Below are 24,269 nucleotides of genomic sequence, written 5' to 3'. Positions count from 1 at the left end.
TTTATCTTCTACAGTCTGGTCTCGTGCTGTGTTTTAGAGAGTAAATAGAAAAGCAAAAGGTAATCAGACGTTAAGTAAAGATTCTGGTCTATTTGGCCGAGAAATGTCTTTTGAGAAAACGATTTAATAACAATGTGTATTCTATTCCATTACTTATATTACTGATATCCGTGTTATCACAAACTTTGTACATAGATTCATAAGCTATATATCGTTTAAACAATGACAAATCCTTGAAACGTGAGACTTTTATCTTGACGTTGACGAGAACATACTTTAATCGACGGAAACAAGTATATAACAAACTATTTTAACGCGTTTATAAAATTGTTGTACATATTTTTAACAATTAATTTAATTTGTACTAGTGAAGTTCATCTATATTAATAATAGTTACTGTGCCAGAGGCAATTTTGTTTTTATTATAAGGGAGGAGCTACTCTAATGGTCAGTCCACAGTATTTGCAGTACTTCAGGTCGAGAGTGTTAATGAAACATAACGTACGGGATTATTAACTAACAAAATAATAAAATAAAATAAATATATATCTTGACGTTATTCATTTGTTTTTGAATTTCGCGCAAAGCTACACGAGGGCTATCTGTGCTAGCCGTCCTTAATTCAACAGTAAGACTAGAAGGAAGGCAGCTAGTCATCACCATCCACCGTTAACTTTTGGGCTACTCTTTTACCAACAAATAGTGGGATTGACTGAACATTATAAAGTCCCCACGGCTGAAAGGGTGAGCATGTTTGGTGTGATGAGGATTCGAACTCGCGTCCCTCGGATTACGAGTCGAGTGCCTTAACCACCTGGTCTTTTTTTAACTTAAAATCTAAAATAACGTTTCTTACTTATAATGTTCGTAATTCTTGGAGTGTATTTTATATTTATTTAATAAATAATGGTTCACTAAAGTGTTTGAACAACACTGTTCAATAACATAATATTTTCGCTGTTTTACTTTTGTTTGAAGGATAACATCTTGATTTGATAATCTTGAGACAGTTCATGTCCTTACATTAATTACTGGTCTTCTGAACATAGAAAACAAACTAGGTCTTAAAGTTTATCTAAAAGCATGGTCTTTCTTTAGAAAAAAAAGGAAACAAGTTGAAAAAACTTAAAATGAAACAACAACAAACAAACAATTTCTCATTCGGTTGGGTTTGTTTTGAATTTCACGCAAAATTACACGATAATCTATCGGCGTTAGCCGTCCGTAACTTAACACTGTACAACTAGAGGGAAGGCAGCTAGACATCACCACCTACCGCAAACTCTTGGACTACTCTTTCACCGATGAAGAGTGAGATTGACCGTCACATTATAACGCCCCCACGGCTAAAAGGGCAAGCATGTTTGGTGTGATGGGGATTCGAACCCGCGACCTTCGGCTCAACACTCGAATGCCTTGACTACCTGGCCAAGTCGGGCCTCACGCATTCTGTAACAAGTACGGTTCCGTGAATGTTGTCTTTTACTCGACGGAACCAAAATAATCTTTTGAGAATCTTTATGGAAATAAGTGAAACAAATGGAAAAGAAAAATATGAACTTAATTTGATATAAAATTAAACCAGGGCCATAACATGCATTTCTGATAATAATTTGGCTTCAATTATTTTTTCAGAAAAAAATTAAATTCTTTTATTTGTAAATATCCGACGTTATTTCGCTGATTCTTTATAAAATAGAAAGTCTAACTGCCACATCGGTTCATCAGTTATGAAAGATAACAAAACTAAAGACAAAGAAAGGTTAATAAGTTAACTGTGGCATGGAGACAACAATATTTAAAAATGTTTAAGCCGTTTTATTGGCTCATAAGTTAATTGCCTCTCTTCACTTAAGCTTACAATACTAAATATGCGGCTTCAATACTCTTGATGGACAGAGCACAAACAGCCTATTGTATAGCTTCTCTCAAAGAAAAAAACAAGATAGATTCTAATAATCTCCTAAATCCTACTTAAAGTAAAACAGACTTAAAGGAAAAATTTAGAGGCCAATATCATACGACAAAAAATGTATTTATTGCATTTGTAAGTATATTAAAACAATGTATCAGAAGATGATTACACATATATGGTGGTTTGTTTAGAATTAAGCAGAAAGCTATACAATGAGCTATCTGTGCTTTGCCCACCACGGGCATCGAAACCCGCTTTTTAGTGGTGTGAGTCCGCAGACATACCCTTGTGCCACTGAGGGGCATATAGAGGGGCTGTGCTCCTATTATAATTGGAATTGTACGATTAGCCTAAAGTAAATATTATAAAAAAAAATCGTTATTTCCCATTACAGAATCAGACGTTAGAAGTTACGTTACATTATAAATGAAACAACTGTACACTCGCGTTTCTCTACCATATATATTAGAAATATATGTATATGTAATTTTGGACTATAAACGTATTGTTGTACTCAGATATGTACAAGTAACATATCTTTCTCTCGAGAAATGCCTATAATACACACGCTTAAAGTTTATTACTTTCGAAATTATTTGAGTACACTTTATTTTTATTTCATTAATTAAAATGTTTTCAACTTCTCTTTACGAAATCTAGAAATAACATGTACATAGCAGCTACTAAGACCAGTTTTATAAAAATATTTCTGTGTTAATCGAATAAGATGTTTTGTACAAGTAGAAAGTCGATAGAGTAACGAATATAAGAGCAAACAGCAGACATGAGTTAACGCCTGAAAACGTAGCTTTTCTACAAATTCTCACACAAGTTAATTAGTTAATGTTTATTCTGTTTTTTAATTGATATATTAGTAGTCAGTCTTCTTTTGTCGATTCTGTAGTATTAAACTAACTATTTGCCTCAAAACACATCTACAGTAAATTAGCTTTCTCATTTTTAATTTGTAGAAAATCCTGTAATATATATATATATATATATTGTATATTTTTACATGTTCCCAAGAGGTGGCGCGGTCTTAAACATAATATTTGCTCTGTGGATGCATGCCTGTTTACGCAGAACAAGAGAACCGTGAAGTCGTGACCAGTCAATAACATTAAAATTTTCGCTGATAATTTTGAAACGGTTCATGTCCTTAGACTCATAACTGTTCTACTGGACACAGAAAACAAACCAGATTTTAAAGATGATTTAAGACCATGAAAACTGTTTCTTGAAAAAATAGGAAACACGTTGAATAATGACAAAAACTGTCATTTTATGACAATACGTTCCGTGAATCACCGTCGGGTGATAAAGTTTTTAGCTTATCTGGTAACAAGCTTTTAAAGATACACGTGAAAAAATAAAAAGTGTATTCTGTCGATTGATTGTGTGCTGTAAATGCATTCTTGCTCTCAACTCGATACGTTGGAAGGAGTACTGCTTTAAAACAGAAAGAATAAATCACCAACCGTCCGTTTTGCCGCGTCTGACAAGTACTAACGACGGCTCTCAAACCGAGCCTAGCTACCTGTGAATATTAGCCCGGCTCGGCCACCGGTCACTTGGTGCCAGTGAACCATGGCTCTAGAGCGAAAATGCACCATGAGACGCAGCGGTTCCTGCCAGACTGTTAAAACCCGACCTCTGGTTAGCAAGTATAAGGCCTGCGGTCTTAGATTCACTGCTTTTATCTTCTCTCATGTCGGCCTAAGCGCGCTTGTGGTTTGCTACAGTATTTTGGGAGCTTTCGTGTTCCGCGCGCTGGAGGCTCCCAATGAGGAAGAGAAGGCGGGTGAAGTGATAGATATGAGGCAGAAGATGGTAAAGCGATTATGGGGCATCACGTATGACCTGAACGTGCTGTATAAGGACAACTGGACGCGTCTTGTGGTGGCAGAAATTAAACAGTTTCAGTCGGACCTAATAGCAGCTGTTAAGGACGGGTACGACGGGAAGGAATTAGGAGCGGCCCACCAGTGGTCTTTCTCCGGATCCTTGCTGTATTGTCTCACGGTCATCACTACAATAGGTAAGACGACATTATGCAGCTAAACCGTGCTGGGCTTCATTATATCCTAACAGCTTGTGCCGACCATGTAAATGATTTTATTTATAATTTTTCTGTCGGAAATCTGAATTTTCATTTTGTTTACAATTTTTGTCAGTTTAAACAAATTGACTTCCAAAATAAAAATATCAGACGTTCGGTGCTTTCAGTGATTAACCACAAACAGTCCTAGTTGGCAGTGTCCTCTATCACCCCACCCCACCCCACTGCCAGTCTTTTGACAGACAGAAAACAAATACGACATTTTCATTCTTTTACTGAGTTCAAGATTTCAGGCCCAAATTACAGCACCCGTTAGTCGCTTACTGTCTGTTTTGGTGGGAATTTACGTTCTTAACTGTACTACCAAAAGTACTAGCGACACGCCCGTCATTTATTTCAGTTAGATTTACAAGAATGGCGGGGTGGCGTGCGTGTGCGTCATTTGTTGTGCTCTGTTCACAGAGTTTGGGAATTATCAGGATGAAAATTAAAATAGATGCACTGTGGGAAAGGTTCGTCCTAAGTGCGCGTGCTACGCGAGACATTAAACAAGATGGTTGTCAGACTCGAAATGTTCATTTTATTGTTTTTTCAGTTTAGTACGATCTTTGAGGTGCCCACCAGAGATCCTCTATTAGATTTTACTGAAATTGGTCAACATTTCCTCAGAACAAGTGAGGCTAAGACAAAAAAAAAAGTTTATTTCTCCGAAAGAGGGCCAAAGCACCAGTCGGCCAGTATATAATAAAATGACACGAAAAAAGGAACACTTATCATTGCAATTTGAACGGTCGTGACGTCAGTAGAGCGTTCGCATGCCATGAATCATGAGAAGAAATATGCATTTTGTAAGCTACAACACAGTATGACTTATGGGCCTCAAAATCAAGAAATAAAAATATTTGTTACTCTTAATTTTGGTTTTATATGCTATTAAAATAGAAAAGTCTCGGGGTTGTACATCTAGTGCGTGTGTATATATATATATATATATATGTTATTTTCATTTTTATTTATTTATTTATTTATTATTTTTCATCTTTTTATATTTTTCTTTTTCTTATTCTTATTCTAACTTGGGAGAGCAGTCATCTTCCCACATCTCCCTCCAGGAAGTGAAGGGTGATATAGATATGGGACGTTGTGGGCTTGAGCATCCACATCTCGCTCGCCTAATTTATAATCTTTTTATGTGAGACTACAGAATTGGAGGTTAAGACTGATAGATGACGTATCCTCACTGTAATGCTGGTCCTACTTCCGCAGTCACCTCCAAAACCTGGGATACATTTTATAATTCCACGTTGTAGCTTGTACCATAATATACATATATATATATTAATATGCAGCGTATTTTATCTCATGTTAATGTGTTTTGGTTTATAGCTTGAAAATTTTATGATTATATATATAAACCCATAAAATGTACACACATAATGCATACACACACTAGATTTTGTTTACTTAACTCTATTAGTATTAATTTCCTCTCTGTTTTCGTTTGGAATTTCGGGCAAAGCTACACGAGGGCTATCTGTGCTAGCCGTTTTTAATTTAGCAGTGTAAGACTAGAGGAAGGCAGCTAGTCATCACCACCCACCGCCAACTCTTGGACTACTCTTTTACCAATGAATAGTGGGATTGACAGTCACGTTATAACGCCGCCACGGCTGAAAGGGCAAGCATGTTTGGTGTGACGGGGATTCAAATCCGCGACCCTCAAATTACAACTGGAGTGCTTTAACCACCTACCTATACCGAGCCCTCTGCTTTTGTAACGCCGAAAGCTTTTTGACATTAAGGGGTAATATATTTCAGTCTTAATAATATTATTACTTACCCCAGGTCACTTAAACGCTGAAACTTGGTATCATGATATTTATAAACCTTCTACAATTATTCGCCGCCAAACCATTACTCGCCATGCAAGTGATATGAATGTTCTAGATTAAATGCACTTGGTAATATTGAGCAACCGTAAAAATAAGTATTCGTGTATTCAGCTGTGCAGCTGAGACTATATTTAAACCAATTTCGGCAAAAACATTCGAACATACAGCGTCGAATAAAATTTTAAATATTCTTTTAAGCTCTGTAGCTTTTGACTTGCTAGTCAGACACGCTTTACCCTTTTAATTAAATGCTTTTCAATAGACTTGTCTTTATTTTATTCGAACGTTTGAGTTTACTAACTTACTTACGATGGCACAGATTTCGAAACTAATAGTACTTGAACTTACTTACGATGGCACAGATTTCGAAACTAATAATACTTGTTTAATATTAAGATAAGTACAATCCATGTGACATCGGGAAATTAATGTAATAAAATAAAAGTGAGTGTAAAAACACAACTTCGAAACTGAAAGAAATTCATTTTATCTAGTTACATAAAATAACCTGTTTTCATTTCAACATAATTTTATTTTGCAGCGACTATCTTATTTTATTCCTTGACTATATGAAAGAAACAATTTGGTCAGACAAGAGCAGCCCTAGAGTTGGGGTGGGTACTACTGACTATCAGCTTTCTTTCTAGCCTATCGCTCTTCGATGGCTCAGTGGTAAGTCCCAAGAATTACTGTCGGGTGTTACTGATTATCAGCCTTCTCTCTAACCTATCGCTCCTAGGTGACTCAGAGGTAAGGCTGCTGGTTTATGATGCCAAAAAATTAGGTTTGTATACTCACGGTGGGCAGATAGATAACTCACTGTGTAGTTTTGCGCTTTATTTGTTTGTTTGTTTGTTTTGAATTTCGGGCAAAGCTACAAAAGGGCTATCTGCGCTAGCGGTTCCTAATTTAGCAGTGTAAGACTAGAGGGAAGGCAGCTAGTCATCACCACCCACCGCCAACTCTTGGGCTACTCTTTTACCAGCGAATAGTGGGATTGACCGTTACATTATAACGCTCCCACGGCTGAAAGGGCAAGCATGTTTAGTGCGACGAGGATTCGAACCCGCACCCCTTAGATTACGAGTCGAACGCCTTAACCCATCTGGCCATACCGGGCCCCCTTTCGGCTTTAAATCAAATTATCAGTTAGGGAAGACTTGGATAGATTTCAGTGAAAGACCTGAAACAAACAGATAAAACATTCAACCAACTTCTCTTCAGCAAGCCCCCTTCAGCAAACCAACTTCTCTTTAGCGGTATGTCTGTGGAGTTACAACACTAAAAACCGGGTTTCGATACCCGTGGTGGGCAGAGCACAGATAGCCCATTCTGTAGCTTGGTGCTTAATTCAAAACAACAACTCTTCAGCAAGGGACGTATCCAAATCTCTTGAGGTCATGTACAATCTGACTGAACTTTGAACTCTGTGGTTCTCTTCCAAGTGTCAAAAGAAACCGGAAAGTCCACAATTTACGATAAGTGACCAAAATTTGCATTTCAGTTCACGTGGTTGGTCATTAGCTATTTGATTCTCATAATAATGAAATGAAGGGTGTGTGATTGATATTATTTCAGAAAAGTGTTTTTTTTTTGTGAATTAATATATTACATATTCTAATTGTACTTTGCGTAAAATTTATAATTTTAAAAAGGCTAACTGATCTGAGGTAGTAATTCAAGTAAAAAGTCCTTTAAGCGAACCAAATAAAATCTTCAAAGTTTTGTATTCGATGTTTACTGGTGCTTGTTTGGATTTTGTTTTGAATTTCGCGCAAAGCTACACGAAGGCTGCGAACTTTCTTTGCATCTTAACGGCTATGAAAAAAGCGGGGCCTGGCATAGTCAAGTGGTTAGGGCATTTAAATCGCAATCCGCGGGTTACGAGTTCGAATCCCCTCCCCAAACATGCTTCCCCTTTCAGCTGTGGGGAAATTATAATGTTACGGTCAACTTCATTATTCGTTGGTAAAGAGTAGCCCAAGAGTTGGCGGTGAGGGGTGATGACTAGCTGCATTCCCTCTCGTCTTTCGCTGCTAAATTAGGGACGGCTAGCGCAGATAGCCCTCGTGCGGCTTTGTGCGAACTTCCAAACAAACCAAACCTGCCATTATGTAGTATTAAACACTTGTAATTGCTTGAAATTTGTGTCAGGTAAATACCATTTTAAGTTTTATCTTCTACATACACACGTTGTGTTCTATTAAATTTGGTACACTTATTTACAATTGCACAGTTAAGAGATTATTTTGGATTGCAATACACTGTATCCAGTGCCGACGAAACCTTTTGCACAAACTAGGCTAGATTAATCGTTCCACTCAGACAAACAGGTAAAGTCTTAATGGTGAAGTTTTAAGGCAGTTGTAGCAAACTTAACAAATCAGTAAGAAAGTAAGTAACATACAATACAGTTGAAGCTTCTGTCATAGTCATGTAGACACGTCACGAAATGGCCGTTGCTTTAACAAATGAAACATGACCATTATCGTTAGCTAGTCCAAATCATTGATGTTATGAAGGAGACTTATCTCTCTCCCCAGAACACAGAAGAAAAACAAACAGTGATTAAAGTCACTCATGGATTCTCTACTTAAGACACGGAAAGACAGAGACGGAAGCTCATTTTACGTTAAAAACAGAAATAGAGAGATACCTCTTATGTTAAAAAATAAACATAAGTTTATTTATATTAACGTTGAGATACTGAGTTATTTATGTTTTAAAACAAAAATAGCTCTTTGTATGTTGCGATACAGATATAAAGCTTTTTGTATATTGAAGTAAGGATTTAGAGCTCTCTTTATATCGAAGTAGAGATTTACGTAGAGATAACAGATTTCTAATGTTAGAGATAACAGAGCCCTCTGTACATTAAAATAAAGATATAGAGTTTTACATTAGAAATAACAGAGGTTTTTATATATTAGAAGTAGATGTTTTTTACATTAAACATAACAGAGCTTTATTATATATCAAAGAAGAGAGGGTTTTCTTATATTAGAGATATAGAGCTTTCTGTATATTAGAGATACAGATCTTTTTGTGCATTAGTGATATAGTTTCTATATCAGAGGAAATAGAGCCTTCTGTATATCAAAGTAGAGACAACAGAGTTTTTTATGTTAAAGATAACTTTCTACAAACTTTTCAAAGAAGAATGGTTTAATTAGCATAAGGTTGTTCCTGTGATAATCTCTTGTGGTTAGTATAATACTACATACTATTTTGTTTTTATTTGCTGTCGAGTCATTCTATGTTTTTCTATCTCTCTTAAATTATAGCTACATTTCAAAAACAAACAAATTTACCGTGTTTGTAAAACTTTGTAAGAAAGCTGTATTTATAAAATCGAACGGAAAGCACCTCGCATCTTAGGTGATAAAGTACTTATAACCAGAAAAATAAATGACTTGACGTAATCGAGCTATTCGTGTAGCATTTTTGCATTAACAAAAACAAGCTAATGTTAGGGAACCAAAAACTGTATGCAGAACAATGTTACTAACCTTCCTTTATTATACAATGTTACTAACCTTCCTTTATTATACAATGTTACTAACCTTCCTTTATTATACAATGTTACTAACCTTCCTTTATTATATAATGTTACTAACCTTCCTTTATTACATAATGTTACTAATCTTCCTTTATTATATAATGTTACTAACCTTCCTTTATTATACAATGTTACTAACCTTCCTTTATTATATAATGTTACTAACCTTCCTTTATTATACAATGTTACTAACCTTCCTTTATTATATAATGTTACTAACCTTCCTTTATTACATAATGTTACTAACATTCCTTTATTATATAATGTTACTAACCTTCCTTTATTATATAATGTTACTAACCTTCCTTTATTATATAATGTTACTAACCTTCCTTTATTATATAATGTTACTAACCTTCCTTTATTATATAATGTTACTAACCTTCCTTTATTATATAATGTTACTAACCTTCCTTTATTATATAATGTTACTAACCTTCCTTTATTATATAATGTTACTAACCTTCCTTTATTATATAATGTTACTAACATTCCTTTATTATATAATGTTACTAACCTTCCTTTATTATATTCCTTTATTATGTTACTAACCTTCCTTTATTATATAATGTTACTAACCTTCCTTTTTATATAATGTTACTAACCTTCCTTTATTATATAATGTTACTAACCTTCCTTTTATTATACAATGTTACTAACCTTCCTTTATTATATAATGTTACTAACCTTCCTTTATTATACAATGTTACTAACCTTCCTTTATTATATAATGTTACTAACCTTCCTTTATTATAACATTCCTTTATAATGTTACTAACCTTCCTTTATTATATAATGTTACTAACCTTCCTTTATTATATAATGTTACTAACCTTCCTTTATTATATACTATGTTACTAACCTTCCTTTATTTTAATGTTATAACCTTCCTTTATTATATAATGTTACTAACCTTCCTTTATTATATAATGTTACTAACCTTCCTTTATTATATAATGTTACTAACCTTCCTTTTATTATATAATGTTACTAACCTTCCTTTATTATATAATGTTACTAACCTTCCTTTATTATATAATGTTACTAACCTTCCTTTATTATATAATGTTACTAACCTTCCTTTTGTTATATAATGTTACTAACCTTCCTTTTTATATAATGTTACTAACCTTCCTTTTATTATATAATGTTACTAACCTTCCTTTATTATATAATGTTATATTCCTTTATTATGTTACTAACCTTCCTTTATTATATAATGTTACTAACCTTCCTTTATTTATATAATGTTACTAACCTTCCTTTATTATATAATGTTACTAACATTCCTTTATTATATAATGTTACTAACATTCCTTTCCTTATTATATAATGTTACTAACCTTCCTTTATTATATAATGTTACTAACCTTCCTTTATTATATAATGTTACTAACCTTCCTTTATTATATAATGTTACTAACATTCCTTTATTATATAATGTTACTAACCTTCCTTTATTATATAATGTTACTAACCTTCCTTTTCCTTATATAATGTTACTAACCTTCCTTTATTATATAATGTTACTAACCTTCCTTTATTATATAATGTTACTAACCTTCCTTTATTATATAATGTTACTAACCTTCCTTTATTATATAATGTTACTAACCTTCCTTTATTATATAATGTTACTAACCTTCCTTTATTATATAATGTTACTAACACTTCCTTTATTTATAATGTTACTAATGTTACTAACCTTCCTTTTCCTTATATAATGTTACTAACATTCCTTTATTATATAATGTTACTAACCTTCCTTTATTATATAATGTTACTAACCTTCCTTTATTATATAATGTTACTAACATTCCTTTATTATATATAATGTTACTAACCTTCCTTTATTATATAATGTTACTAACATTCCTTTATTATATAATGTTACTAACCTTCCTTTATTATATAATGTTACTAACCTTCCTTTATTATATAATGTTACTAACCTTCCTTTATTATATAATGTTACTAACCTTCCTTTATTATATAATGTTACTAACCTTCCTTTATTATATAATGTTACTAACCTTCCTTTATTATATAATGTTACTAACCTTCCTTTATTATATAATGTTACTAACCTTCCTTTATTATATAATGTTACTAACCTTCCTTTATTATATAATGTTACTAACCTTCCTTTATTATATAATGTTACTAACCTTCCTTTATTATATAATGTTACTAACCTTCCTTTATTATATAATGTTACTAACATTCCTTTATTATATAATGTTACTAACCTTCCTTTATTATATAATGTTACTAACATTCCTTTATTATACAATGTTACTAACCTTCCTTTATTATATAATGTTACTAACATTCCTTTATTATACAATGTTACTAACCTTCCTTTATTATATAATGTTACTAACATTCCTTTATTATATAATGTTACTAACCTTCCTTTATTATATAATGTTACTAACGTTCCTTTTGTTATATAATGTTACTAACCTTCCTTTATTATATAATGTTACTAACCTTCCTTTATTATATAATGTTACTAACCTTCCTTTATTATACAATGTTACTAACCTTCCTTTATTATACAATGTTACTAACCTTCCTTTATTATATAATGTTACTAACCTTCCTTTTTATTATATGATGTTACTTACCTTCCTTTATTATATAATGTTACTAACGTTCCTTTTTATATATGATGTTACTAACCTTCCTTTATTATATAATGTTACTAACATTCATTTATTACACAATGTTACTTACCTTCCTTTATTATACAATGTTACTAACCTTCCCTTATTATACAATGTTACTAACCTTCCTTTATTATATAATGTTACTAACATTCCTTTATTATACAATGTTACTAACCTTCCTTTATTATACAATGTTACTAACATTCCTTTATTATACAATGTTACTAACCTTCCTTTATTATACAATGTTACTAACCTTCCTTTATTATATAATGTTACTAACATTCCTTTATTATACAATGTTACTAACCTTCCTTTATTATACAATGTTACTAACCTTCCTTTATTATACAATGTTACTTACCTTCCTTTATTATATAATGTTACTAACCTTCCTTTATTATATAATGTTACTAACATTTCTTTATTATACAATGTTACTAACCTTCCTTTATTATATAATGTTACTAACATTCCTTTATTATATAATGTTACTAACCTTCCTTTATTATACAATGTTACTAACCTTCCTTTATTATATAATGTTACTAACCTTCCTTTATTACACAATGTTACTAATCTTCCTTTATTATATAATGTTACTAACCTTCCTTTATTATTATTTTAAATCCATGATGATCTCACTGCAGGGTTATCACACACCTTAGTTTAGGATAGCAGTAACTGACTCTTTGAACTGATTAACTGCTGCTATTTTTTAGATTAAAAGCCAAAGGGCTATTTAAAAAAGGAAATATTTCTTTCTTCAAGGTATTTTTTAATCGCCCTTATCGGGCAAAATCCTAAACAAAATAATCTATGTATACTGTCGGACAGTTTCCAGTTACCAAGCAAAAACTGAGCTCGTGGTAATCGATACAGCGAATTCTGGGTGATAGATACTAACACACACACATACACATAACAGATTATCTTTATAACAAAGAAAATCACGTGAATTCTGGCACGAAAATCGCGTTGAAATTATCTATGAACCAGACGTGACCGAACCGAAGATAGCGTGGCCATAATACGTTGCCTGCTGCTGTAACACCGGGATTCGCATTTCAGGGTCGTGGATGCGTTATAAAGTGACAGCCATCTCTCATTATTCGGTTATACAAAACATAGCTGAAGACTTGGCGGTGGGTGCCTTTGAGATGCTGCCTTCCCTCTAGCCTCTCAGTTTAAAGTTAGGCATGGCTATATGCAGTCCATTGTGTAGCTCTGTATGAAAAATATTGAAATAAGAATTTGCTGTACGGTTACAAATTATGAAAACATACAATCGGTAAAGCATAAGCATTTTCTAGTTTTTAACAAGTTAAATAGCATAATAATTATAAAAATCACTGTAATTCAGTACGGAAACGTAACATCTTGGAAACGTTTAAACATTTTTAACAAAACCTAAAGGCCCGGCATGGCCTGGTAGTTAAGGCACTCGACTCATACTTAATCCGAGGGTCGCGGGTTCAAATTCCTGTTACACTAAACATGCGTGCCCTTTCCACTGTTAGGGGCGTTATAATGTGACGGTCAATGCCACTATTCGTTGGTAAAAGAATAGCCCAAGAGTTGGCGGTGGGTAATGATAACAACCTGCCTTCACTTTAGTCTTACACTGCTAAATTAGGGAAGGCTAGCATAGATAGCCCTTGTGCAACTTTGCGCGAAATTCAAAACAAACAAACAAACAAAACCTAAATTTTCTGATAAACGTATGTGCCGCTGAGCTCCCAAATTTTAACAAAGTAACAGTTATTGACATAATAATCTCATAATTACAGAGCCGGGCGTAGCCTATTAGCTAGCGTGCAAGTCTGTAGACTGAACCGTGACGACGTTAAAACACACTTTAAACTTTCAGTTATGAGCGCGTTATAAAAGTGACAGTTAATCCTGTTATTCAGTTCAAATCCCTATGGCCGTTCTGTTGACTGGCGGCTCCTCTTCTGGTTTGTTTTTATTACGCGCAAAGCTACACGAGGGTTATCTGCGCCAGCTGTCAATAATTTAGAAGTGAAAGACTAGAGGGAAAGCAACTAATCATCACTACCCACCGCCAATTCTTGGGCAACGAATAGTTAGATTGACCTACAAATTATAACGCCCTCACAGCTATAAGGACGGGGATTCATACCCGCACTTTCTCAGATTACAAGTCGAGCACCCTAATCACTTATTCATGCCATGACCTTCACTTCTGGTCAGTAGTTCAAGATTAGGGGAGGTTATAACTGAATTATAGAGATTTCTGATCAAGCCGTTTAACTCACATGATCATGAGCTGTCTAACATTCAGGTTGAAAAATGTATTTCCACTTTCTTCGTAATTGTTTATTGAAGATTAAAGATTAAAAAGATATTCGTGGTGCGACGCAACAGTCCACCGTATTTGTGTGTGTTTATGCAGACATTATATCAACAATTATATAAAGTAGGTTGTCTGTTTTTCCTTTTGTTTTTAGAGCAAAGCCACGTTCAGCTGTTTCCTGTATTCATTATACAGAATCGAGTCTCGGATTATATGAAGTATTTATTTCGTTAATATTTAAAGAAGTATAACTCAGATGAAAATTGGATCCGGACGTTAACTCTGGCCGAAATATTTTAAAGAAAATTTGTTTGCACTAACCACCTCCTACAGATGTTGCTTGGTTACTTCATTTCAAAGTTGTTCTCAGTGTGTATTTTACGGATGCTTGTTTGTTTTTTGAATTTCGCGCAAAGCTACATGAGGGTATATCTACGCTAACCGTCCCTAATTTAGCAGTGTAAGTCTAGAAGGAAGGCAGCTAGTCATCACCAGCCACCGCCAACTCTTGGACTACTCTTTTACCAATGAATAGTGGGAGTGACTGTAACATTATAACACCCCAACGGCTGAAAGGGTGAGCATGTTTGGTGTGACGGGGAATCGAACCCGCAACTCTCGAATTACGAGTCGAGTGCTTTAACCACCTGGCCATGCCGAGCCGCTGATTAAAGTAAGAAGCAGGTTTAACTTAAGACATGGCCCTTCGTATCACCTTCGTGGTGGCTGTTATTGCATTAACGTTATCTGAGTTTGTGTATTACTGCATAAGTGGTGGTATTTTTTTTTTTCTTAATGTATTCCTACGCAGAAAATGCTGAGTATGTGTATTTTTCCAGGTGGGTTAAGGCGTTCGTTTCGTAATCTGAGGGTCGCGGGTTCGAATCTCCGTCGAACCAAACATGCATTTTTGTTTTAGTGTAAAAACGTAGCGCCATCTATGAATGCCCATAACGTTAACATACGTCAAATACAATAAATGCTCAATAACAACAATAGTAAGGATGAAGTGGTTGTGATCTCTTCATTAACATACATTTTGTTTCAAACTATCACTCCACAAAGTTTGGTTAATGTTGGTCCAGTGACCTAGGAGTAGTTAGTTAACGGACAAACAGACAGACATACAGTTTGTTTTTTTTTGGTTTTCTTACTTTATGGGTATCTGAGTATATTTATAGATTAATGTAGTTCAAGTGTTTCATAAAGTGTGGGAGCGCGCAAGCGATTAGGGGAGAGTAAATATTGCAATAAAACAGAATTAAGCATTTTAGCATATTACTATAACACAGTACAGTATATAAATACGTATCCATTTTGTACATCTGATCGCTTTAAAAGAAATAGATGGCGCAAGATACCATATTTGTTAAAGTGCGGCATAGACGACAAAAGTTTGTAAAGCGCAAGTGTAGTTAATCTTGTGCCTACATAATTTATTTACTGAATGACTTATTTGTATTCACAAGTTTTATTGTATTTTATGGCTGACAAATATGCTGGCATGTGTGCCTGTTTTATAAAATTAAATAATAAAAACTATTATACATTATTTTCACGACTCAAAAACTGCTTTAAAAGTTTATTCATAAATTTTACCAATTTTTGTGCTACTGAATACACGTTATAGGGTAAACATTACACAAATATTAGGTTATTCCAACCGTCGATATTCTTTATATTAAAGTGTAGGAAAGTTATTAAATCAAGCTCTAGATGGCAGGGTTCAAGTTTCATAACAATTGTAGAGGTAGGAAGTGATCCATCTTAGCGATGGGATATTTATTTAGCCATGGCAAAAGTGGTAGGTTTTAAATTTCATACAAGTATTGTTGCCAAATCCAGTCAGTATCGCATGGAATTTATTTGTGACAGTTTGACCTTTATCATTGGGCAGTTTTTTAAGGTCATTGCAATAACAATAGGTATACATATAGCTTTATATACTGTAAATCATTTTAATTATTTCTTCTTACACTCAAGTTCAATGCAGTGTTTGACTCCTTTGTGAATACTGAAAAGTTAAATCAACTGTTTTTTCTTAAATGTGTGCGTGTGCGTTTTTCTTATAGAAAGCCATATTGGACTATCTGTTGGGCCCATTGAGGGGAATCGAACCGCTGATTTTAGCGTCGTAAATCCGTAGACTTACCGCTGTACTAGAGGGGGACATTTTCTTAAATAAAAAAGATGTGTCTATTAAGCATTTTATAGATGAATTTATTTAACTTATTTATTCACAAAGATCCAAGAAGATGGTTAACATATTTAAGCCCCTAGCGGCTCAGCGCTAAGTTTAAAGACTGATAACGTTAAAACCAGGTTTCGATACCCGTGGTTGGCACAGGATAGACAGTCCAGTGCGTGGTTTTACGCTCAACAACAAGCATAAATACAAATAAGATAAAGGTATTTAAATTTAAACTATAGGGTCAAATGTACACGTCACAGTAGAAAAATATATTTTGATTTTGAAGGTAGCTCTGGGATAAAATAAATTAAGAATTTTCTTTTTAATTTCATGTTTAAACATAGACGGAGTATAACTGACTTCAAAATGTGAATGAATGAACTTGTGTTTTTTTTGGTGTTTTTTTCAAGTACTCTTCGTAAATACACAATCCGCTGTTTCAAGGAATTCCAAGAGGTGGTAAAAACAACAGTGAAATTGACCAATGACCAAAGTCAAACTCATATAGCATGTGATACCGGTTCGGATTGGCAAATATGCATATGGAGAAGGGGCAGCCGGATGGGTTCAAAACCCTATTCTAGCGCCCCAAAAGTGAAATGAATCGCACAGAAGGACTTGTAGTAACAATAACAAAAGTGATGTGCTATGAAGTGTTAATAATTTACTGTTTTAAATTTTAAAAACGTTTATAAGACCAATTGAATATAATTAAAATAGGATCTGTTTGCTTATTATGACTTTTTATCATATGCGTATCACAGACAACCCACAATCCCTACAGGATTGCATTAAAAAAGGGTTTGTCTTACGTGCTTAGAAAAGCGCCCTGTGGAAGATTCTGTGTGTTAAATTTTCCACTTTTTTAGTTATTTGCTTGAAATGGAGCCAAAGGCCGCCCGAAGGGTTCACTTGTTTTAACCACTGGCTCTACTGTACAGAAAGCGTGTTGTCTGTTAGTCAGTCAGTAGACACTAAAATGACACCACATAAGGGACGTTTAACGTTGCAAATTGTACTGTCGTGACGTCAGTAAAACGTGCGTATGTCATGAATCACGAGAAGAATTATGCACTCTGTACACTACAACATAGTATGACATATGAAGTTCAAAAGCAAAAAATAAAATTATTTATTACCCTTAGTTTTTTGTTTTTTTTTATTCTTGAAACAGAACACTTCCTGGAACCCTGCACAAATAGAACTAGTAATGAGGTATATCTTTGCAATAAGCAGATAAAATAACAAAAATAACCCGACTTTGTACCAATTGGTCTAACACTTCCTGGAACTCTTCACAAATAGAACTAATAATGAAATATATCTTTGCAATAAGCAGATAAAATAAAAAAAAATAACCCGACTTTGTACCAGTTGGTCCAACATCAGCCCTGTGTGAGCTAATCGCTTCCGATATGCGTGTTTCAATTATTTCTAACGTTCCGGTGTTTTTACCAATTTCCTATATCGGGGTCCCCCGCTAGTACAGCGGTAAGTCTTCGGAGTTACAACGCTAAAATCAGGGGTTCGATTCCCATCGGTGGACTCAGCAGATAGCCCAATGTGGCTGTGCTATAAGAAAACACACACCTACATCGGGTCTGGGAAACAAATATTACAAATGTTTGTGGCTCTGTAAACAATCTAAGAGTCATCGAAACATCTAAAAAGTCCTTTTTAAGGCTATTGATCGGTCTCAGGATAAAGGTTTTAAAACTGTGCACTAAAACAAGAGGGAATCCTCAATAGCTGAGGCTGTAATCAAATCACAAATGGGTCAAGAAATGGCGTTATGAGCTAAAGGTTTGCACTTGAATAAATAAATAAATTCGGAGACATTTGACAAGCCGTTATGCTGCGGCTGAAAACACTGATCGTTTGAGCATTCTAACACGCGTACTTGTATATATTTAGCAGTGAAGGACTTTGCTGCCGTATTATCGTTGATTATAATGAGTAGTACGGCTACTAGTAGTACGTACACGGACTGAATTAATATAAAGTACAGAACAAAGTTTCAACTTTCTTAGGTCATCTTCAGGTTAACAAAGAAAGTTTGTAAACTATCAAGAAATAGTGAGATTGGTAGAAAAGACGACTTCAATCAGAAAAAGTTTTAATGATAAAATAACAAACACGTACTACATATTAACTCTAATTACATGTTAATTTCGTGTTAGCCGTCGGGCAGTTTTTTACTTGTCCATTGGAAAAAATCTTCGTTATGTAAAGAGCTCAAATAAATCCTAATCTCAACCACGTTTAATTTAATCACGAATTATCGTTGTTAGAAATTATGTAAAAATATTTTATTTAAATAAAGGCGACTCCTACAGGTAACGTTTTAAGCAAAAAAAAAAAAAAAGTGCACGTGCTGTTTAGTTCGTGTTCTATTTTGAAAACAACTTTCGTTCGATTGTATCACGTTCGGTTTATATTCCCTTCCCCTCCTGTTTTTTTTTTTTTTCTATAACTATAATTCAGTTTTGATTACGGAGTCATCTGGATTATCATTGTTTTAGTGCTTCTGTGTTGCTGAGGTAAAACTTCCTAAACTGTGCATTACAGCGACTGGTACAGTTTGCTTCCTTTTCCACATTCCGCACGTGTTGCATTCTGGATTTTGTTTGACACGTAGAAAGCAAAGACACAATCACAATGTTCTGGTGTGACAATGAGAAGATATATCAGGGCAACAAGGAATATTAATGATTTAATTTTAAAACATACCTTTAAAAAATTATCTTTGTTTGTCTGTGCCACTGGGAATATAAAGTAAATTACACTGACTATGTTACACATATGGTAAAAAGTAAAGGGCTTACACCAGCGTTTCCCATAGGGGTTTAAATGTTCTCTCGCGCGAACGAGTATTCAAAATGTAGTTAAGTCAGTTGTGCTATGATGCAAAATTATGCGTTTTCATATATTATTTATGAATAAAAATAATTACTTCCTACAACACATAAAATGTTAATGTATACCCGTATATTTTTCCCGTCTCTCATTCTCTTATGTAAAAAAGGGGCGTTTGCAAGAAACCATATTTATGATGTTTGGGAAAGCGCTGAGTTAAGGTTGGATAAGCTTCGCTCCAGTACAGACGTGGACTATTGAAGAAGCCGAAATGCAGAAACGTTGAACGAATAAAGAAAAGTTGCGTTAATATAATGTAATTATAAACAAGACGTATCAATACACGTTGATTCCTGAACCACGTTTTGTTTTTTTAAATTAAAAACGCGGTACTTTGTAGAAACACAGGTTTTCTTTAGGTGTTACTAGGAGAAAGTTTTTATTTTACATTGCACACTTAAAGTGGTAGGAGGTGGTTGTTGTTGTTTTGAATTAAGCACAAAGCTACACAATGGGCTATCTGTGTTCTGCTCACCACGGGTATCGAAACCAGGTTTTTAGCGTTGAAAGTCCGCAGACATACCGCTGAGCCACTGGGGGGCATGGTAGGATGTATTCGAAAATAAAAGAAAACCATCAAACTGTATTCACGGATAATCCCTACTCCCAACTAACGTTGTACTATATATTTAAGTTCCCCAGATTTGATTGACCTTTAACCCAATGATTAATCAGGTTTGAACCAATTTATAAGGAACTTTTTGATCAACATCTATTCTTCCTGCATTGAAATATCATGTCTACAAGGATGAGAAAGCTTTTCTATGTAAAAGTGACCTTTTTACTGACGATCTTGGAATGCTAAATAAGGTCTCAAATTCTGAAATATCCTGTACGCAAGATACGGACGGACAGGCATAAATTAGTATGTCATTGAGTTCTGTTTTTCGAAGCAGCAAGAGAGAAACAGTAAAGCTGTTTCTAAGTGTCACATTGTGGAATGCATTTTCTTCTAATGAATAATTTCTTTTCTGTATGAGAATTGCTTCTTCTGAGGCATGAACCCGTCTGGCGATGAGCGAGAAATGACATTAAATGCACGTGCGAGCAACTATTTTTATCTTTTTCATCGGCAATAAAATATCATAGAACACCCCTTAGTTTGATTTTAAACTACTTTGTTTGTTTCTTACCTGCAACGGCGTGGCATAATGGTCAGCGTGCCAGACCATGAAAGTGAGGGTTCATCGTTCGCGTTCCGAAAAAAACACCCTCCGCATTTGATTAGGGTAACCCAAGAATTGACGGCCGTTGCTGATCAGGGGCTGCCTTCCCTCTAGTCTATTAACTTAATATTAGGGAAGGCTATCGCAGAGAGTCTAGCTTCGTATAGTAGTATTTGAATATCCAAATCACAAAAACTATTCTCTATCAGCGATAGTTCCGGTTACAGCAGCTTTTATTAACTGGCTGTGGGGAATAAAATATATATATATAATGGGGTAGATTCTAAACTGAAGAAAAATTAGATTAGCTTGAGGCAACGACATTTCAGGGGGAGGCGGTTCCCCACTAGCAATTGTGTGGCGATTGGTAAGTTTAATCCCCTGGCCCAGGTGGTTAGGGCGCTTGACTCGTAATCTGAGGGTTGCAGTTTCGAAACCCCGTCGCACCAAACATGCTCGCCCTTTCAGCCGTGGGGGCGTTATAATATGGCGGTCAGTCTCACTATTCGTTGGTAAAAGAGTAGCCCAAGAGTTGGCGGTGGGTGGTGATGACTAGCTGCCTTCCCTCTAGTCTTACACTGCTAAATTAGGAATCGCTAGTGCAGATAGCCCTTTTGTAGCTTTGCCCGAAATTCAAAACAAACAAACGAACAAATAAAGCGCAAAACTACACAGTGAGTTATCTATCTGCCTACCGTGAGTATCCAAACCTAATTCAAGAGGTTCGAAGAATGAGAAACTCTAGTGTTGTAGGTAGGATAATGTTGTTCATCTAGCCACTTTAGTGGGGAAAAATATGATATTTTTTGGAACTTTAGTAAATTTTCCAAGCCAATGGAACACTAGAACATTTAGATATGGAACAACTAAGCCTTGGTAATAATATGTAAAAGTAAATCTTTACGAATGAAACCAATCTACATTTCATAGAGAATAACCACGTTCAGCTGTTGGGACAAAGAAATGGTTATTGATCCTAGAAGGAAAATTAACTTAGAGGAACAACGTGAAAGAAAAACGTAATTTAAAATTGACGTTGGTTGGTAGAAGATAGAAATCTAGTACGACTCTTCAAGCCCCTAACGTCCAGAGACAGGCGATCCTTAAACTGACGGACGTGCTGAATTGTGGATATGTGAGTCTCAGGTTCATGTCTCGTAGTCACATACAAAAAAAAAAACAATTGTGCTCCATTTTAGGGTCTGTAGATATGTTATGAAAGTGACAGCCAAATCCCACTACTCAATCAATCAGAGCGGGAGTTCTTAGCCAGTGGTCTGTAGGGGGGAAGGTTCGAGAACCGGGTGGCAAAAAAACTGATTCCCTCCCTCCATTATCTTGCGTTTATGCGTATGTGTCTATGTGAATTTTTCTAGGAAGGAGTCCATAGCTTTCGAATTAAGTTTTCAAATGGGTCCGTGACCAAAAAAAGGTTAAGAAATACTGAATCAGAGTATCCCAAGAGCCGGCGGTAGGGGCTCTTGACTGGCTGCCTTCCTTTTATTCTATCAGTTGAAAATTTGGGACTGGCTAGCTCAGCTTTGTGTGAATATGTAAAAAAAAGTCTGAAATGAATTAGAAAGTCCAGAAGTAAGTCCATTAACGTGTTTCTGTGACACAATTACAAACTTAATTTTTCTATAATATATCATTCTATTTTAATTTTGTTCTTACGCTATGTTCGCTAAAGTGATCGATCAATCCAACTCGAATTCGTGTGATTTGTATTATCTCGCTCGTTTGTTTATTGTTAAGCACGATGCTGCACAATAGGATATCTGTACTCTACCCGCCACTGGTATTGAAACCCGGTTTCTAGCATTATATATGTCTGCAGACATACAGCTATGCCACTTATGGGGACTTGTTTTAGCTCAGAACCAAATAATGGACTATCTGAGTTGTGTCCTCCTGGATTACTTGTTTCTAGCGCAAAGTAACTTTGAGTTATTTGCTGTGTCCATCATTGGGAATCGAACCTTTGATTTTAGAGCTGTAAGTCCGCAGATTTACTATTACGACAGCGGATAACATTTCATTCTGAGTTTGATTATATTCGAATTTTTTTTTTACCATCAACTTGACGTTCAATCCTGGATTCACCTTCGATCGATTATAAATAAAATTAAGTTACTTGTGCGGCTTTCGCTCCTAAAAAAACAAACAAAAAAGATTATATCAAGTATAGCTTTTCTTATGTTACACAGTAAATATGCTCCGCTTTTTTTCCCTTCTAAAATACGTATATATATATATATATCGAAGATTATTAAGTGCTTTTAACTTAAAAAGTGAAATAGGGGCTTTCAGTAAAAATGATACAAATAGCTTGAAGTAAAACTCTAGTTATAAAACAACAACAAAAAGAAGCTTAAAGTTTGAAACATAATGTTGACTCAATTTGACTCTCCTAAATATTACAGCTTCTAGACACGGAGCTAAAATAGGGACTTGTAGCTTGAGTAAATAATATCGACGCTACTTCCAGATGTGGGTTTGATAATAAATAACCTTATATTTCGATTCAACTTGTTTCTGTAATTTTTGACGGTCCCTATTCACTTTTTTAAATTAACAATTTATAATTATCTTGTGAAATACATAACTGGTGTATGATGCTCTCTCAGAAAACAATGACAAGATTTGGATTGGCTTCATCCAGATTGGATGGATATTTATCTGATGTCATTACTACAATGTTATCATTAATAGTGGTACTGGATGTATAATCACTATGATGCATGGTGATGAACATATCACATGTTATCTGTATGCTTGTAAAAGATATATAGCTACTATGTTTATATCCTGTAACTACATAGGGACCTGTAAATACTGGATTGAAGGGACTGCTGGACTATACTGAAATTATGCATGAACTGGATTTTTTAACCGCATTAATTTTAAATATTAATGTGTCTCAGAATGGCTTCTATGGGTATTAACACTTTTATTAATAAAGCACAGAACAACGTTTCGACCTTCCTAGTCCATCTTCAGGTCGACTTAGAAAAAAGTTTGCAACTGACCGGCACCGAACACATGCCTTAGGAACGAAAGTATAAACGAGTACGGGATTGCAGGGGGTCGTTGCAGTTGGATGTTAGGTTATTAATTAGTATAGGTTTGTTTGTTTTTTGAATTTCGCACAAAGCTACTCGAGGGCTATCTGTGCTAGCCGTCCCTAATTTAGTAGTGTAAGACAACTAGTCATCACCACCCACCGCCAACTCTTGGGCTACTCTTTTACCAACGAATAGTGGGATTGAACGTCACATTATAACGTCGCCACGGCTGAAAGGGCGAGCATGTTTGGCGCGACAGGGATGCGAACCTGCGACCCTCAGATTACGAGTCGCACGCCTTAACACGCTTGGCCATGCCGGGCCAATTGGTATAGGTATAAAGGTATTTCTTTATATTGGCTTAATTTTGGTTTTAGTTGCTGTATAAGTAGGGCTTCTTTGATTTTCTGTTCGTTTGTATTTGTTTTCCTGCGTAGTGGGCCGGCATGGCCTAGCGTGTTAAGGCGTACGACTCGTAATCTGAGGGTCGCGGGTTCGCGTCCCCGTCGCGCCAAAC

The 24,269-nt window shown here is 34.9% G+C and overlaps 1 protein-coding gene across 1 annotated transcript in view; it reads left to right on the top strand.

Moving 5' to 3' along the window:
- Positions 1 to 3,046: 3,046 nt before the first annotated feature.
- LOC143244070 (TWiK family of potassium channels protein 18-like) overlaps positions 3,047 to 24,269 on the top strand; it is a 63,751-nt gene continuing 42,528 nt past the window's right edge. Inside the window, exon 1 of the mRNA XM_076488094.1 lies at positions 3,047 to 3,953. Within this exon, the coding sequence (XP_076344209.1) occupies positions 3,503 to 3,953 (451 nt within the window). The 5' untranslated portion in view covers positions 3,047 to 3,502. The remainder of the gene's footprint in view (positions 3,954 to 24,269) is intronic.

Source organism: Tachypleus tridentatus, chromosome 2 (genome assembly GCF_004210375.1).
Source record: "Tachypleus tridentatus isolate NWPU-2018 chromosome 2, ASM421037v1, whole genome shotgun sequence".
Lineage (NCBI taxonomy): Eukaryota > Metazoa > Arthropoda > Merostomata > Xiphosura > Limulidae > Tachypleus > Tachypleus tridentatus.
This window is presented reverse-complemented; position numbering and strand designations above follow the sequence as displayed.